This window comes from Hyla sarda, chromosome 3 (assembly GCF_029499605.1).
Source record: "Hyla sarda isolate aHylSar1 chromosome 3, aHylSar1.hap1, whole genome shotgun sequence".
In the NCBI taxonomy this organism is placed as follows: Eukaryota; Metazoa; Chordata; class Amphibia; order Anura; family Hylidae; genus Hyla; species Hyla sarda.
Window position 1 is genome coordinate 12,098,666 of NC_079191.1, and position 16,979 is coordinate 12,115,644.

General features: G+C 44.8%; 1 protein-coding gene across 3 annotated transcripts in view; it reads left to right on the forward strand.

Moving 5' to 3' along the window:
• The first annotated feature begins 10,876 nt into the window (after positions 1-10,876).
• ESCO2 (establishment of sister chromatid cohesion N-acetyltransferase 2) overlaps positions 10,877-16,979 on the forward strand; it is a 33,893-nt gene continuing 27,790 nt past the window's right edge. The window contains exon 1 of one of the 3 annotated variants that reach the window (XM_056562995.1): positions 10,877-11,083. In XM_056562995.1, the coding sequence (XP_056418970.1) occupies positions 11,031-11,083 (53 nt within the window). In that variant the 5' untranslated portion in view covers positions 10,877-11,030. Of the gene's footprint in view, positions 11,084-11,411; positions 11,505-14,036; positions 14,097-16,979 lie in introns of those variants that run through there. The other 2 variants (XM_056562997.1, XM_056562996.1) reach the window with 2 other exon arrangements.

Below are 16,979 nucleotides of genomic sequence, written 5' to 3' on the forward strand. Positions count from 1 at the left end.
ATGTCTCCTCCAATTCTTGGCTAAAGAAACCGCACAAGCATTTTTTTTATCCAATAAACCTTCTAATCCTACCTGACATGTTTGCTCCTGGTCAGCGCCATTGAACCCCACTCCTTCCTTGGAAGTCTTCACCTGTTATCCTCTAATTCTTGGCTGGGCATTAGCTGCTGACTGTCCTCTAGTTGATCGGCCTCGCTGTATAGTGGATCTGAGTCCACAGCATGCAATACTTCTCTGCATGAGGGAGCTGCATAGGACAGAGGCAGTTGGAGAACAGGGACTGCTCCCGGGCCATGACAACTGAGGGTTGATTCTGAGGCCTCTGCCACTCCTCTGTGCACGTCCTGGCACTTCTCTGCCTGACATATTTGAACAACAGCCGAGTACGTATATATTACACCTATGATAAGAAAATATGCCCCAGAATTAGGTGTTAAAAGCAGGTGTGTAGAGATTTCTGGCCTTTGAAAATAACTGGCCCCTGAGTTTAACAGGAAAAAACGTCAAAGCGCTGAGTGCATATATATCACCCCAGTACGGATATCACAGCCTGAATTAGGCGTTAAAAGCAAGTGACTAGGTCTTTTAGTGCTCACACTAACTGGCCCCTATTAGCTTTAGAGTTATATACCCCAATACACTTGCAACATAAAGTGTACACTCTCTCTCTCTCTACTGTCCCTGTCTATCTGCCTGCCTGCAATGATGTGGGCTTCAGGTGAATTGATTCGCCGCTGTAAAGATCTTTTCTTTCAGTAGCACCCACACAGACAGACACGATCTGCTCTCTCAGGAAAAAATCCCATTAATGCCTGTCTGCAGCGATGGCTGCCGAATATATAGGGCTGTGACATCACAGGGGCTGGCTGGTTGCTGATAGGCTGCATGCCACATGTGATTCAGGGTTGTCCCGCCTACCCGCCTTCCCAGAGTTCCCTGCCCCATGTCCTCACACGTGTAGCCGCCATTTTAGATCCCCTGGAGCCTGGACCGCACTTAATGGAGTTTAACCTCTTAAGGACGTATGGCGTAGCTGTACGCCCTACGGCCGATCCCGGTGTTTAAAACAGGGTCACGCCGTGACCCCGCATCACACCGGGTTGGTCCCGGCTGCTAATCATAGCCGGGACCCTGGGCTAACAGCGCACGGCATCGATCACTGTACCGCCTGCTGTTAACCCTTCAGACGCGGCGATCAAAGAAGACCGCTGTGTCTGAAAGCGAAAGTAAACGCTTCCCGGCAGCTCAGTCGGCTGATCGGGACATTGCAATAAAATCGCTGTGTCCCGATCAGCTAGGACGCAAGCGGAGGTCTCCTTACCTGTCTCCGCAGTGTCCGATCGGCGATTGATTGCTCAAAGCCTGAGCTACAGGCTTGAGCAATCAAGCCTCTATCTCATTGATCTGTGCCGAGCTATGGCTTGGCAGGGATCAGCATAGGAGATCAGTGTGTGCAGTGTTATAGCTCCCTATGGGCCTATGGGAGCTATAGCACTGCAAAAAAAAGTTAACAAAGAACATTTAACCCCTTCCCTAATAAAAGTTTGAATCACCCCCCTGTGTAAATAAAAATAAACATATGTGGTATCGCCGTGTGCGGAAATGTCCAAACTATAAAAATATATTGTTAATTAAATCGCACGGTCAATGGCGTACGCGCAAAAAAAATTCCAAAGTCCAAAATAGTGTATTTTTGGTCACTTTTTATATGATAAAAAATGAATAAAAAGCTATCAAAAAGTCATATCAATACAAAAATGGTACCGATAAAAACTTCAGAACACGTCGCAAAAAAATGAGCCCTCATACCAACCTGTACACGGAAAAATAAAAAAGTTATAGGGGTTAGAAGATGAGAATTTTTAACATATAAATTTTCCTGCATGTAGATATGATTTTTTTCCGAAGTACGACAATATTCAACCTATATAAATAGGGGATCATTTTAACCGTATGGACCTACAGAATAAAGATAATGTGTTATTTTTACCGAGAAATGCACTGCGTAGAAACGGAAGCCCCCAAAAGTTACAAAATTAAATTTTTTCGTCAATTTTGTCGAACAATGAATTTTTTTCCGTTTTGCCGTGGATTTTTGGGTAAAATGATTAATGTCACTGCAAAGTAGAATTGGTGGTGCAAAAAATAAGCCATGATATGGAATTTTATGTGCAAAATTGAAAGCGTTATGATTTTTAGAAGGTGATGAGGAAAAAGTGAAAATGCAAAAACGGAAAAACCCTGCGTCCTTAAGGGGTTAATGAAGCAATTCGTTTTATCGAATCGTGGCAATATTTGGATTCTTTACGAATCAAATTTTTAATGAAATCGGAACAAATTTGGATTCGTCTGATTCGATTAGCTCATCTCTACTAGTAACATCAGTCAGCCACCATCTGCTGGATACTACTAGGAACATCAATCCACCATCATCCTACTTCCAGCCAAGCCTACACGTACACAATCCATCATTCGCAAAAAAAGGTATAATTTTGGGCACGCTTGGAAAAAGCTACAACGTCTTCCCATGGTTTTGTGTACATATTGACCCAGGCAGGCATCTACCGACTACCAGGGATACTGTTACGCCAAGCGCTCCGGGTCCCCGCTCCTCCCCGGAGCGCTCGCTACACTCTCCTCACTGCAGCGCTCCGGTCAGATCCACTGACCCGGGGCGCTGCGATACCGCCTCCAGCCGGGATGCGATTCGCGATGCGGGTAGCGCCCGCTCGCGATGCGCACCCCGGCTCCCGTACCTGACTCGCTCTCCGTCAGTCCTGTCCCGGCGCGCGCGGCCCCGCTCCCTAGGGCGCGCGCGCGCCGGGTCTTTGCGATTTAAAGGGCCACTGCGCCGCTGATTGGCGCAGTGGTTCCAATTAGTGTTATCACCTGTGCACTTCCCTATATCACCTCACTTCCCCTGCACTTCCTTGCCGGATCTTGTTGCCATCGTGCCAGTGAAAGCGTTTCCTTGTATGTTCCTAGCCTGTGTTCCAGACCTCCTGCCGTTGCCCCTGACTACGATCCTTGCTGCCTGCCCCGACCTTCTGCTACGTCCGACCTTGCTTCTGTCTACTCCCTTGTACCGCGCCTATCTTCAGCAGTCAGAGAGGTTGAGCCGTTGCTAGTGGATACGACCTGGTCACTACCGCCGCAGCAAGACCATCCCGCTTTGCGGCGGGCTCTGGTGAAAACCAGTAGTGACTTAGAACCGATCCACTAGCACGGTCCACGCCAATCCCTCTCTGGCACAGAGGATCCACTACCTGCCAGCCGGCATCGTGACAGATACTTTATGCCGCTATATTCTGGTGTGAAGAAACCTAAAAAATGGGAGAGCTGGAATAGTTACCACAGGTCCTCATAACTGAGCCTTAGAATCACCTCATAACTACTTGTGTTAGACAAGGGTGTTATAAATGTGTTTAGGGGCTTATTTCATTGCTGGTTCGAGTCTAACTGAGCCGAACGAAACTTACAATTTCCGTAAATTTCAGCGAGTCCGACTAACCAAAATTTTCTAAAGTTCGATCAACTCTACTCATGACTGTTACTAAAGCGCTTTAGCCTGAAAGGTGTCTGCACTACCTTCTCCTATACATATGTCCATATTTTGGATACAAGCTTTTACTACAGGGTCCTCCCATGTCTCACACACACTGCTCCCATTGGTTTTGTCCTGTCTCACTAGCTCCCCATGCTCCCCCCCAATCACATACATTGCTTCTCATGGTCCTTCCCTTATCTCTAACACGCTGCTCCCCATGGTCCTCCCCTATCTCCCACACATTTCTCCCCATGCAATCCCCCCCCACACACACACACAATCACTTCTCACACAGCTCTTTGTGGTTCTCCCCTTTCTCAAATACACTGCTCCCCATTGCTCTTTAATATTTCACACACTCAGGGCCATCCCCCAGGGGGCCCCCTGCTGGCTGCTCAGCATAGGCGTGCGCTCGGGGTGTGCCGGGTGTGCCTGGGAACACCCTAATGAAGCCCAGGGGGATCCGCAGCCGCCAGTGAGCAGCCCGCAGGGGGCCCCCATCACATTCTGGACATCCCTGTGTCCCGAAAGATCTTTTCGGGACACAAGGATGTCTCAGTTACCTTTCTGCGGCGGCCCCCGCGTTAACTTTAAAAACGCAGGGGACGCCGGGAGGTAGCGAACGCAGGGACGTCACTGATGTCCCGTGCGTTCACCCATAGCAACGGAGGAGCGAAGCATCGAGGAGGAAGCGCGCCGGCCGGCATGGTAAGTCACCAGCAGCGGCTGGCAGCACGTCATCTTCGGTGTTCCAACCACCTCTCCTCCGGTCCCAGGACCTACTGCTATGGTCTATAGGCCATAGCAGTAGATCGTAACCCAGGACCGGAGGACCGGTGGTCGGAACACCGAAGTGGGGCAGTACACAGACATACTGTATGAGAAATAGATAGATATGAGAAAGATAGATTTAACCTCTTAAGGACCAAGGACGTGCCGGGGACGTATAATACGGGGCCACGCGGGCCCGTCCCGGCTTCTAACAACGGCCGGGACCTGTGGCTAATAGCGCGCAGCACTGATCGCGGTGCAGCGCACAATTAACCCTTTAGATGCAGCGTTCAAAGTTAAATGCCGCGTCTAAAGTGAAAGTAAAATAATGCCGGTTAGCTCAGGGGACTGTTTGGGATCACCGCGGTGAAATCGCGGCATCCCGAACAGCTTACAAGACAGCTGGAGGATCCCTACCTGCCTCCATGCTGTCCGATCGCCGAATGACTGCTCAGTGCCTGAGATCCAGGCATGAGCAGTCAAGCGGCAGAATCATCGATCAGTGGTTTCCTATGAGAAACCAGTGATCAAGGTAAAAGATCAGTGTGTGCAGTGTTATAGGTCCCTATGGGATAACAATGATCAGTGTAAGACATCAGTGTGTGCAGTGTTATAGGTCCCTATGGGATAATAATGATCAGTATAAGAGATCAGTGTGTGCAGTGTTATAGGTCCCTATGGGATAATAATGATCAGTATAAGAGATCTGTGTGCAGTGTTATAGGTTCCTATGGGATAACAATGATCAGTGTGTGCAGTGTTATAGGTCCCTATGGGATAATAGTGATCAGTATAAGAGATCAGTGTGTGCAGTGTTATAGGTCCCTATGGGATAATAATGATCAGTATAAGAGATCAGTGTGTGCAGTGTTATAGGTTCCTATGGGATAACAATGATCAGTGTGTGCAGTGTTATAGGTCCCTATGGGATAATAATGATCAGTGTGTGCAGTGTTATAGGTCCCTATGGGAGCTATAACACTGCAAAAAAAAAAGTGGGAAAAAAAAAGTGAATCAAAAGTGAATCATTTAACACCTCCCCTAATAAAAAAAAAACAGTGCAAATAAAAATAAACATATGTGGTATCGCCGTGTGCGGAAATTTACGAATTATAAAAATATATCATTAATTAAACCGCACAGTCAAAGGGGTAAGAAAATGACAATTTTAAATGTATACATTTTCCTGAAGTTTTTATTTTTTTCAGAAGTACGACAATATCCAACCTATATAAGTAGGGGATCATTTTAACCGTATGGACCTACAGAATAAAGATAAGGTGTCATTTTTACCGAAAAATTACAGAAGCCCCGAAAATTTAAAATGGCAGGTTTTTATTTATTTTTTCAATTTTGTCTCACAATGATTTTTTCTTCCGTTTCGCCGTAGATTTTTGGGTAAAATGACTAAAGTCATTACAAAGTAGAATTGGTGGCGCAAAAAATAAGCCATAATATGGATTTTTAGGTGCAAAATTTTAAGAGTTATGATTTTTTTTAAAGATAAGGAGGAAAAAATGAAAGTGCAAAAACGGAAAAACCCGGGGTCCTTAAAGGGGTATTCCAGGCAAAAACTTTTTTTATATATATCAACTGGTTCCGTAAAGTTAAACAGATTTGTAAATTACTTCTATTAAAAAATCTTAATCCTTCCAATAGTTATTAGCTTCTGAAGTTGAGCTGTTGTTTTCTGTCTAACTGCTCTCTGATGACTCACGTCCCGGGAGCTGTGCAGTTCCTATGGGGATATTTTCCCATCATGCACAGCTCCCGTGAAGTAACATCATCATTGAGCAGTTAGACAGAAAACTTCAGAAGCTAATAACTATTGGATGGATTAAGATTTTTTAATAGAAGTAATTTACAAATCTGTTTAACTTTCCGAAGCCAGTTGATATATAAAAAAAAGTTTTTGCCTGGATAACCCCTTTAAGGGGGTTAATTTTATTTCTTAAACATGTATGATAGAATTTCCTGGATATTTTCTCTCTCCGCTCTGAGCCGTTTTGCATTATAATAACATGGAGAGAGATGTGAATACAAAGTATCAATGTGACCGTCCTGCAGTTACAATCAGATCTGATGTCCCCGCTCTGTATCCGCTCCCCCCGCAATGCAAAACACATGATTTCCCTGGGAGATGTCTGCAGACTGGATGGAAATAAAGAACCAACATAGAATAACAAAACCATCGGCGCCTGCAGCTGCGGCATCTCACATTTCCATCTGTCTCATATCTACAGCCAAATAGTTACAATTATTTTTGTTATATGGATGATCATTTATTTATATAATTATAATATATATTTTATTATTATATTATTATATTTTATTTATATTATTATTATATTTTATTTATCTTATTATATTTTATTTATATTATTATATATATTATATTTTATTTATATTATTATATTTTATTTATATTATTATTATATATATTATATTTTATTTATATTATTATTATATATATATTATATTTTATTTATATTATTATTATTATATTTTATGTATATTATTATTATATTTGATTTATATTATTATATTTTATTTATATTATTATATATATTATATTTTATTTATATTATTATATTTTATTTATATTTTACTTATATTATTATTATTATTATTATATTTTATTTATATTATTATTATATATATTATATATTTTATTCATATTATAACTTTCTCTTTGAATGATCCTATTGCATTTTAAAAACTGAAATGCATCATCTCCCCGCATTATATCCACAGGACGGGATACGACAGGAGCTTCTGTCTCTGAAAATCACCTCCACTCATCTTAATGTAATTATTTTAATATTAAACTTAAAATATGAAATAATTACAATAAAATAAAAATAATAAACTAAATTATAAGAAAGTGTAAAAATGTATACATATATGCAGAATCATAAAATGTTGCAGTATCTTATTGGACTAACAGAATTTTGTAGAGAAGCTTTCGGGATTCCTCCCTTTATCAAGTCCAAAGTAAATCACAAGCAGAAGACACAGGTTACATCCCACAAATATGCAGGGTAAGAGGTATTACAAGATACTGCAACATTTTTTGATTCTGGATCATTGGACTAATATGGCTACTCAAATGTAATATATACCGTATAAGACGCACTTTTGCTTCCCCAAAACTCGGGGGGGGGGGGTAAAGTCGGTACGTCTTATACGGCGAATACACCCCTATCGCGGCGGTCCCTGCGGCCATCAACGGCCGGGACCCGCGGCTAATACAGGACATCACCGATCGCGGTGATGCCCTGTATTAACCCTTCAGACATGTCGATCAAAGCTGACCGCCGCGTCTGAAGGGAAAGTGACACTAACCCGGCTGTTCAGTCTGGCTGTTCGGGACCGCCGCGGTATCCCGAACAGCTTACAGGACACCGGGAGGGACCTTACCTGCCTCCTCGGTGTCTGTTCCGTGCCGGGATCCCCTGCATGGCCGGCGCTCTCCTTCATCGTCATCACGTCGTCCCGTCATCCAATAGGAGCGGCGTGCATAGCGATGTGATGATGGCGACGGAGAGCGTGGATCCTGGGGAAGAAGACGTCCGGAGCGTTGGGGACACCTCGGGGATGTGGCGACAGCGATGGAGCGACATCCAGGGCAGCGGTGACGAGCGGTGACGGGTCCGGAGCGGTGGGGACAGGTGAGTATTATAGTGTCCTATCCAGTGGTCTTCAACCTGCGGACCTCCAGATGTTGCAAAACTACAACTCCCAGCATGCCCGGACAGCAAACGGCTGTCCGGGCATGCTGGGAGTTGTAGTTTTGCAACATCTGGAGGTCTGCAGGTTGAAGATCACTGTTGGGAGCAGAATCTTTTTTTTCTCTAGATTTTGCACCTTTAAAATTGGGTGCGTCTTATATGCCGGTGCGTCCTATAGGGCGAAAAATACGGTATATTTATTATTATTATTAGAGATGAGCGAACTTACAGTAAATTCGATTCGTCGCGAACTTCTCGGCTCGGCAGTTGATGACTTTTCCTGCATAAATTAGTTCAGCTTTCAGGTGCTCCCGTGGGCTGGAAAAGGTGGATACATTCCTAGGAGACTCTTTCCTAGGACTGTATCCACAGTATTTGACAGACTGATACAGAGGGGGAGAGGGTCCGGCCCGTATGGGCTTACAATCTACAAGGGGAACGGGAAGGAGACAGTAGAGGAGGGGGGCAGCTGGTCACCTATGAGATTGGACTTCAGGTTGCTTTGAGGGTCTTGGTGGAGGGTTAGAGCCAGATATATCTAGGTAGTAAGGTCCAGCGTATGGGGGAAGCTCCGGATAAGTCTTGGAAACGGTTGTGTGAGGTGCAGACGAGGGGAGAGCACAGGCGGAGGTCTTGAGATGATCGGAGATTACGTGAGGGGCATTATTGGGAGATCAGGTCAGAGATGTATGGGGGGGGGGGGACAGGTTGTGGACGTCCTTATATGTCATGGTGAAGAGTTTAAACTGAATTTGTTGGTCAGTAGGTAGCCAGTGAAAGGATTGGCAGAGGAGAAGAGAAAAGAGATGGATAACTCGGGCAGCAGAGTTAAGGATGGATTGGAGGGGAGCAGGAGTGTATGATGAATGGCTACAGAGGGGGATGTTGCAGTAGCCCAAGAGGAAGATAATGAGGACATGTACCAATAGTTTAACTGAGTCAAATTGAGGAATTAGAAGATTCAAGAAATGTTTTTGAGGTGAAGACAGCAGGAGGTGGTGAGGGTCTGGATGGCAGTTTTACTGAAGGTGCAGAGTTTAAGGTGACCCCAAAGCAGTGGACTTGTGGAATAGAGGAGAGAGCGGAGCCATTGACTGTGACTGATTTCTTGAGTCGCCACAGCTGCCATGAGCATTTAGGCTTATTCGGTGAATGTAAACATGGACGACGCATTTCGGCACCCACTAGTGCCTGCCTCAGGTCTAATAAGCAGTCGATTTCTGGTGTCCTGCTGCTGCAAACACGTGCTACTGTGGGGTAGTAAAATAATATAAAACAAAGTTTAATATATATATATATATATATATATATATATATATATATATATATATATATATAAGCCCCTACCCTAATTTTAGAATGAATGAAAAAAAAAAAAAAAAATATATATATATATATATATACCATAAAAAGATTCTGCAGCACTCAAAAATAGGTGAAACTTAAGTGAAGTTTATTGGCCTTTTTCAAGCTGCAAGTGGGCAGCCGAAACGTCGCTATGCTGTCAGGCCAATAAAGGGCTGCAGAATCTTTTTATGGTATGGATATTCTGGATTGACCTGTGATAACTATCTGCTGGCACCCGCCATTTGCTTTCTTTGTTTGGTTGTGCTGATCCGCTTCTTTACAAATATATATATGGTATTGGCGAATGCAGAAATATCTGAACTATCAAACATTATCTTTATGATCCCCAGCATTGAACTGTGTAAACCTAAAAGTCCACAGTTTGTCCTGGGACACTCCCTATTATTCCCCCTTTATCTCCCATACACTGGTTTATACACTAGATGGCGCCAAAGTCCTCCTGAGCCCTCCCTAATATTCCCCCACTATCGCACATACACTGGTTTATACACTAGATGGCGCCAAAGTCCTCCTTAGCCCTCCCTAATATTCCCCCACTATCACACATACACTGGTTTATACACTATATCAGGCAACCTTTGACACTGCAGATGTTTTGGTCGACATCTCCCATGATGCTCTTACCGCCAAAATGCTGACAAAGCATCATGGGAGATGTAGTCCAAAACATCTAGAGTGCCGAAGGTTGCCTATGCCTGCACTAGATGGTGCCAGAGTCCACAGTTTGTCCTTGAGTGCTCCCTATCATTTCTCCTTTATCTACAATACACTGGTTTATACACTAGATGGTGCCAGAGTCCATCTGAGCCCTCTTTATAATCCCTCCTCTATCTCATATACACTGGTTTATGCACTAGATGGCACCAGAGCCCACAGTTTGTCCTGGAGCGCTCCAAATGATTCCCTTTTTATCTTGCATTCTCTGGTTTATGCACTAGATGGCACCATAGTCTTCCCTATGATTCCCTCTATCTCGCATTCTCTGGTTTATACACTAGATGGTGCCAGAGTCCACCTGAGTCCTCCCTATGATTCCTTCTCTATCTGACATTCTCTGGTTTATACACTAGATGGCGAAAGAGTCCACCTGAGCCTTCCCTATGAGCCCCTCTCTATCTGACATTCTCCAGTTTATACACTAGATGACGCCAGAGTCCCCCTGAGCCTTCCCTATGATTCCCCCTCTATCTCGCATTCTCTGGTTTATGCACTAGATGACGCCAGAGTCCCCCTGAGCCTTCCCTATGATTCCCCCTCTATCTCGCATTCTCTGGTTTATACACAAGATGGCGCCAGAGTCCACCTGAGCCCTCCCTATGATTCCTTCTCTATCTGACATTCTCCGGTTTATACACTAGATGGCGCCAAAGTCCACCTGAGCCCTCCCTATGATTCTCCATCTTTCTGACATACACTGCTTTGTACACTAGATGGCGCCAGAGTCCACAGTTTGTCCCGGGAGCGCGTCCCTGCTGTATGTGACGTCACGGCACCCACGCGGTGCATGCTGGGACAAGGACTTCGGTTTGAATAGTCTGGCGGCAAATTTGCGCAGCCGGATCGTAGTGAGAACCGGACACATCACCCGCTCCGCGCCCGACACCACACCCGCCATGGCCGCCCGGACCCCGAGGAAGAGGAAGCAGAGTCCCGCCAGCGCAGACGGGTGAGCGCCCCCCTATGTGCATTATATATGGGGCATCATAATAATCCGGGGGGGCACTGCGAGCACAGACGATAATAATTGACTGTGCATGTGTGACAGTCTGCAGGGGGCACCGGGGGTCTGCAGAACATCGCACCTTATAAGGGGTCCGCGCTATAATAACAGGCGCCTGCAGTGCACGCAGCGGCCGCCGGGTGTCAGCAGAGAGCAGCAGCTTCTGGACATTGATCAAAACCTGTGCAGAGGAAAAGTTGACCAGTTGCCCATAGCAACCAATCAGATCTCTGCTTTCACTTCTGAAAAATGAAAGAAGCGATCTGATTGGCTGATATGAGCAACTGGTTTTGATCTCCACCCTCAGTGCTTGAAAAGTCAGGGAATGCTGGGAGTTGTAGTACTGCGGAGATGGTCCTGGGTTATTGTGTGTGCAGAAAAGTTCTTTTAATCCAACATCTGATAGTCCAGAATTCCCAGTTGGTTCCCCCCATATATATCATTTTACTGTAATCTTACATTCTAGATCAGTGGTCTCCAGACCTTGGACCTCCAGCTGTTGCAAAACTACAACTCCCAGCATGCCCGGACAGCCGTTGGCTGTCCGGGCATGCTGGGAGTTGTAGTTTTGCAACAGCTGGAGGTACCCCTGGTTGGGAAACACTGACCTATACTATACACTACTATATAGTCCAACATGCTGGGAGTTGTAGTTTGGCAACAGCTGGAGGCACCCCTGGTTGGGAAACACTGACCTATACTATATACTACTATATAGTCCAACATGCTGGGAGTTGTAGTTTTGCAACAGCTGGAGGTCCAAGGTCTGGAGACCACTGATCTAGATTAAAGGAATTTTTACAGAGAACAATAAACGGACAGAATTCCTTTAATCCGGCATCTTCTTTTAATCCAGAATATTTGTTAATCCTGGAGGGCTGGATTATTGAATTTTTACATAACGAATTGGAGAGGCGATTTTGGATCCTATTTTGCAGTTTAACCCCTTAAAGGGTAGCGCCCACCATCCTATTTTTTTTTCCTGTCCCTGCCTATTGCCCATTTATCCCTAACCCCCTCCCTGCTTTTCATTTTTATTTTTACTATATTAAAAATGCTTTTTGTCTGCATCACTGAAGCCTGCTGGGGGGGGGACTTCCGCCCTCAGTTCATCTACACAGGGTGCCTCCAGCTGTTTCATCACTACAACTCTCAGCTTGCCCTGACATCTATTGGCTGTCAGGGCATGCTGGGAGTTGTAGTATTGAAACAGCTGGAGGCACCCTGTGTAGATAAACTATTAGTTGCATGCGGCGCTAGCCCGTCCCTCCGTCTCCGGCGGCGATGTGCAGGAGGAGTGGCCTCCCAGCCAGTGGCCGGGGAGCCAATGCGCTCGCTCCCTGCCTGTCTGATTGACAGACAGGGACCGAGCGCAGGCTGAATGAAAAAGGACCGATGCCCGGCCGTATCAGTCCTTTTTCAGGCGTGACGTCACACCAGGCTGCAGCCGCCACTAGGAGGGAGACCCCTAGTGGCCGGTTTTCAAATGTAAATTAAACATTTTTAATAAAAAAAATAAAAGTATATTAGAGATATATTGTAATACATAAGTACTGCAACATATCAAAAAATAAAGTTGGTGACAGCGCCCATTTAAGAACATACGGCGTAAATGTAAACGCAGTGAGTAACTTTGCCTACAGCGCCATACATTTACGGCGCGGCTATGTGTTCGCATCATGCGCGGCGGGTCCCGCCCCTCAGATGCCGTGATCAATATAGATCTGCGGCAGTGCGGCACTTTAAAGGGGTACTCCGGTGGAAAAAGGACAATTGATTGCGCAAAGAACAAGCCCTCGTGCGGGTCTGTGGATGGAACGATGGCGTTATGGATTTTAGAAGGCGAGGAGGAATAAAACGAAAACGCAAAAATTAAAACTGGTCCTTAAAGGGGTACTCCGCTGCTCAGCGTTTGGAACAAATTGTTCCGAACGCTGGAGATGGCGCCGGGAGCGCGTGATGTCATAGCCCCGCCCCCTCATGACATCACACCCGCCCCCTCAATGCAAGTCTGACACCCCACCCCCTTAATGCAAGTCTATGCGAGAGGGCGTGACGGCAGTCACGCCCCCTCCCATGTACTTGCATTGAGGGTTCGGGGTGTAATGTCATGAGGGGGCGGGGCTATGACATCACAAGCTCCCAGCTCCAGCGTTCGGAACAGTTTGTTCCAAACGCTGACCAGCGGAGTACCCCTTTAAGGGTAAAAAAAAATATATATATATATATCTCTTTAATTATATATTTTTTTTTTTTTTAGAAAAAAAAGACTGAAATTCCAGGGGAGGATTTTTAATTTGAATTTTTTTTACATTTTTTTTTTTTTTAGATTTTTTTTTTTTTAATCTACTCCGTTTGATGTTTAAAAAAAGGTGTTCACCTTATTTACTCCCTTCCACTTTTTTTTTTTTTTTACACCAAACTGCGCAGAATTATTTATAAATACTCCGCAGAATAGGCCTTTGAAATGCATCCAAAAAGGGGAAACCTTTTTACGCCAAAAAGTTCAGTTGCCTTTTCTTTCTTTTTTTATTTTTTTTCCCCCCTTTTGTTTTGAACTGAAAAATCTGATCCAAAAACTCCTCTTCCTCCCCCAATCCGGTGCGTAAAATATGATGTATCATTAATATGGAAGTAAAAAATCCCCCCAAAAAATAAAATAAAAATAAAAAGTCGACTTCCATCAATAATACCAGACGTTTGTGGTTTGGCGCCTTTTTTTTCCCTCCATTATAGATCACTGCTCTCCAGTTGTTGTCGAAATAATAACTACCATAATAACTACCAGTGTGCATGATGGGAGTTGTAGTTCTGACACAGGCTGGAACACATTGCTAGTGATCATTGCCCTTTAAAACTACATGTCCCATGAGACACTGGGGGAGAAAGGTCACATGACCTGGGCTGCACTGCCTGCTGGGTAGAAGAACCATGTGATTGCTGGGCTCCAGTCCATGAGGTTTGTATGGTGATCCTGTGACCCCCGGGGGATTCCTGTGGTCTCCAACCTGCGGACCTCCAGATGTTGCAAAACTACAACTCCCAGCATGCCCGGACAGCCAACGGCTGTCCGGGCATGCTGGGAGTTGTAGTTTTGCAACATCTGGAGGGCCGCAGGTTGGAGACCACTGCTGTAGAGAACCTTTTTACTACAAAGTAGTTTTTCAGTCTCCATTAACTCTTTGCAGTATAAAAGATGTGTCACATGATTGTGCTGAGTCAGGACATGCTGGGAGTTGTAGTTTTCCCATCGGTTCCGTTGCCTTCGCCTTTAATTTTTGCAAATATTTTCACGCCATCACATCGCCGGATTATTGGAATGTTCTGGATTCTAATGATCCAGGACCTGATGGCCTATCTCAGTGTTTCCCAACCAGGGTGCCTCCAGCTGTTGCAAATCTACAACTCCCAGCGAACACCCCCGAAGCAGCTGTCTGCAGACGGGGCCTCTTTCCGTCTGGGGAGAAGTCTGGGATAAAGTCCCGATCAGCTTCTAAGATTCCGTAAGGCCGCGTTCACACCACGTTTTTGCGGTACAATTCCCATATACGTTTTCAATGTGAAAACCGTATTGAAAACCGTACGCCAAACAATGCATCCGGTTGTGTCCATTTTGCGTCTTGTACAGTTTTGTCAGTTTTTTTATTAATTTTATTTTTTTCCCGTACCCAAAACTGTAGTCTTCCACGGTTTTTGGTCGGGGTGAAAAACCGTATTGAAACATATATACGTTTTTCTTTTTTTTACATGGGAGTCAATGGGAATCGTTCAGAACTGTATGTGCGTACGGTTCCATACGTTTTTTTTTTCTTGGAATTTCAATCAAACAAGTGAAACTTTATTCATGATGGAGTTCTTAAAGGGGTACTCCGCCCCTGGCATCTTATCCCCTATCCAAAGGATAGGGGATAAGATGTTAGATCGGCGCGGTCCCGCTGCTGGGGACCCCGGGGATCGCCGCTGCGGCACCCCGCCATCATTACTGCACAGAGCGAGTTCGCTCTGTGCGTAATGATGGGCGATACAGGGGCCGGAGCAGTGTGATGTCATGGCTCCGCCCCTCATGACATCACGGCCCGTCCCCTTAATGCAAGTCTATGGCAGGGGACGTGACGACCACCACGCCCCTTCCCATAGACTTGTATTGACGGGGGCGGGCCGTGATGTCACGAGGGGGCGGAGCCGTGACGTAACAATGCTCCGGCCCCTGTATTGCCCGTCATTACGTGCAGAGCGATCTCGCTCTGCGCAGTAATGATAGCGGGGTGCTGCAGCCGTGATCCCCGGGGTCCCCAGCAGCGGGACCGTGGCGATCTAACATCTTATCCCCTATCCTTTAGATAAGAGATAAGATGCCAGGGGTGGAGTACCCCTTTAATAAACGGATGCAACCGGACATCATTTTTCAAACCGTATACGGATTAAAATTTGTACACACGTTTTTGAGTTTAGTCAGGTTTTGAGGAATCCATTTTTAATTTTTTTTTAATTTTTTAATTTTTTTTTTTAAAACCTGATATGGGGCCTGTATTGCAAAAACGTGGTGTGAACCCGGCCTTACTGGAGCTAAAGCTGATGTCTAAGGAACCTGATGAGCTGCAGGGATGTGGAATTCCTATCGCCCGACGCCCGGGACAAGCAGTTTTGGGCGCCGGGCCGGTGAATTAGCCCGGCTTCGGACAAGCAGGGCTGGACCTGCCAAGTGCGGCGGATCTGCAGTCTGTATGGAGCGGCTCCTGACTCCTGCCCGCTCCATACTCTGCAGCCTGTGTGCCCCCCCCCCTGCAGTGCGATCATGGGGGGAGATCCATTATAGAGGAAGCCGGAGGACTTACCTCTGTTCCCTGCTGTCCGGCTCTGTCATTGATAGATCTTGGCTGGACCAGGCTCTATCAATGGATCACAGAGCACACAGATCAATGGAGTTCAATAGAACTCTATCCATCTGTCTGAGGAATCTAATGATTCCTCATATAAGTCTAATAAAGTGTTTAAAAAAAATTTAAAAGTTTGAAAGACACACATTAACCCAGTGGTCTTCAAACTGTGGCCCTCCAGATGTTACAAAACTACAATTCCCAGCATGCCAGGACAGTCGTTGGCTGTCCTGGCATACTGGGAGTTGTAGTTTTGCAACATCTGGAGGGCCACAGTTTGAAGACCGCTGCATTAACCCCTTCCATGTTAAAAGTTCAAATCACCCCCTTTTCCTATATAAAAACATGTAAACATAATAAAAATAAACATATTCGTTATCGCTTGGTGCGTAATTGTACAACCTATTAAAATATAACATTATCTATCCCGTACGGTAAATGTAAAAAAATACCAAACCACAGATTTGCAATTTTTATAATATCCCAGAAAAAAAAGTTAAAAATCGATTAAAAAGTCAGATCAATACCAAAATGTTACCGATCCAAAAAAAACTGATTATGGTGCAAAAAATGAGCCTCATACAGCCTGGTATGCGGAAAAAAATAAAGCTACAGGGGTTAAAAAATGGCAATTAAAAAAATTAGAAAAAGTCCAGAATTAGTAAAACATGATGTAAACGATACAAATCTGGTATCGCTGTAATCAGGCGCCTAAAGTATAAAACGAACATGTTATCTCAACCACAAGGAAAATGGCGCAGAAAAGAAAAACCACCAAATCTGCAGAATTATCTTTTACTATTTCAATTTCACTTCACCGATATAAATATATATAGATTTTTTTTTTTGGTTTGGTTCGGAGAATATGTTATGGAAACATGAAAAGGTGTCATTATAGTAGGTAGTTATCATTATAGTAGGTAGGTATCATTATAGTAGGTAGGTATCATTATAGTAGGTAGGTA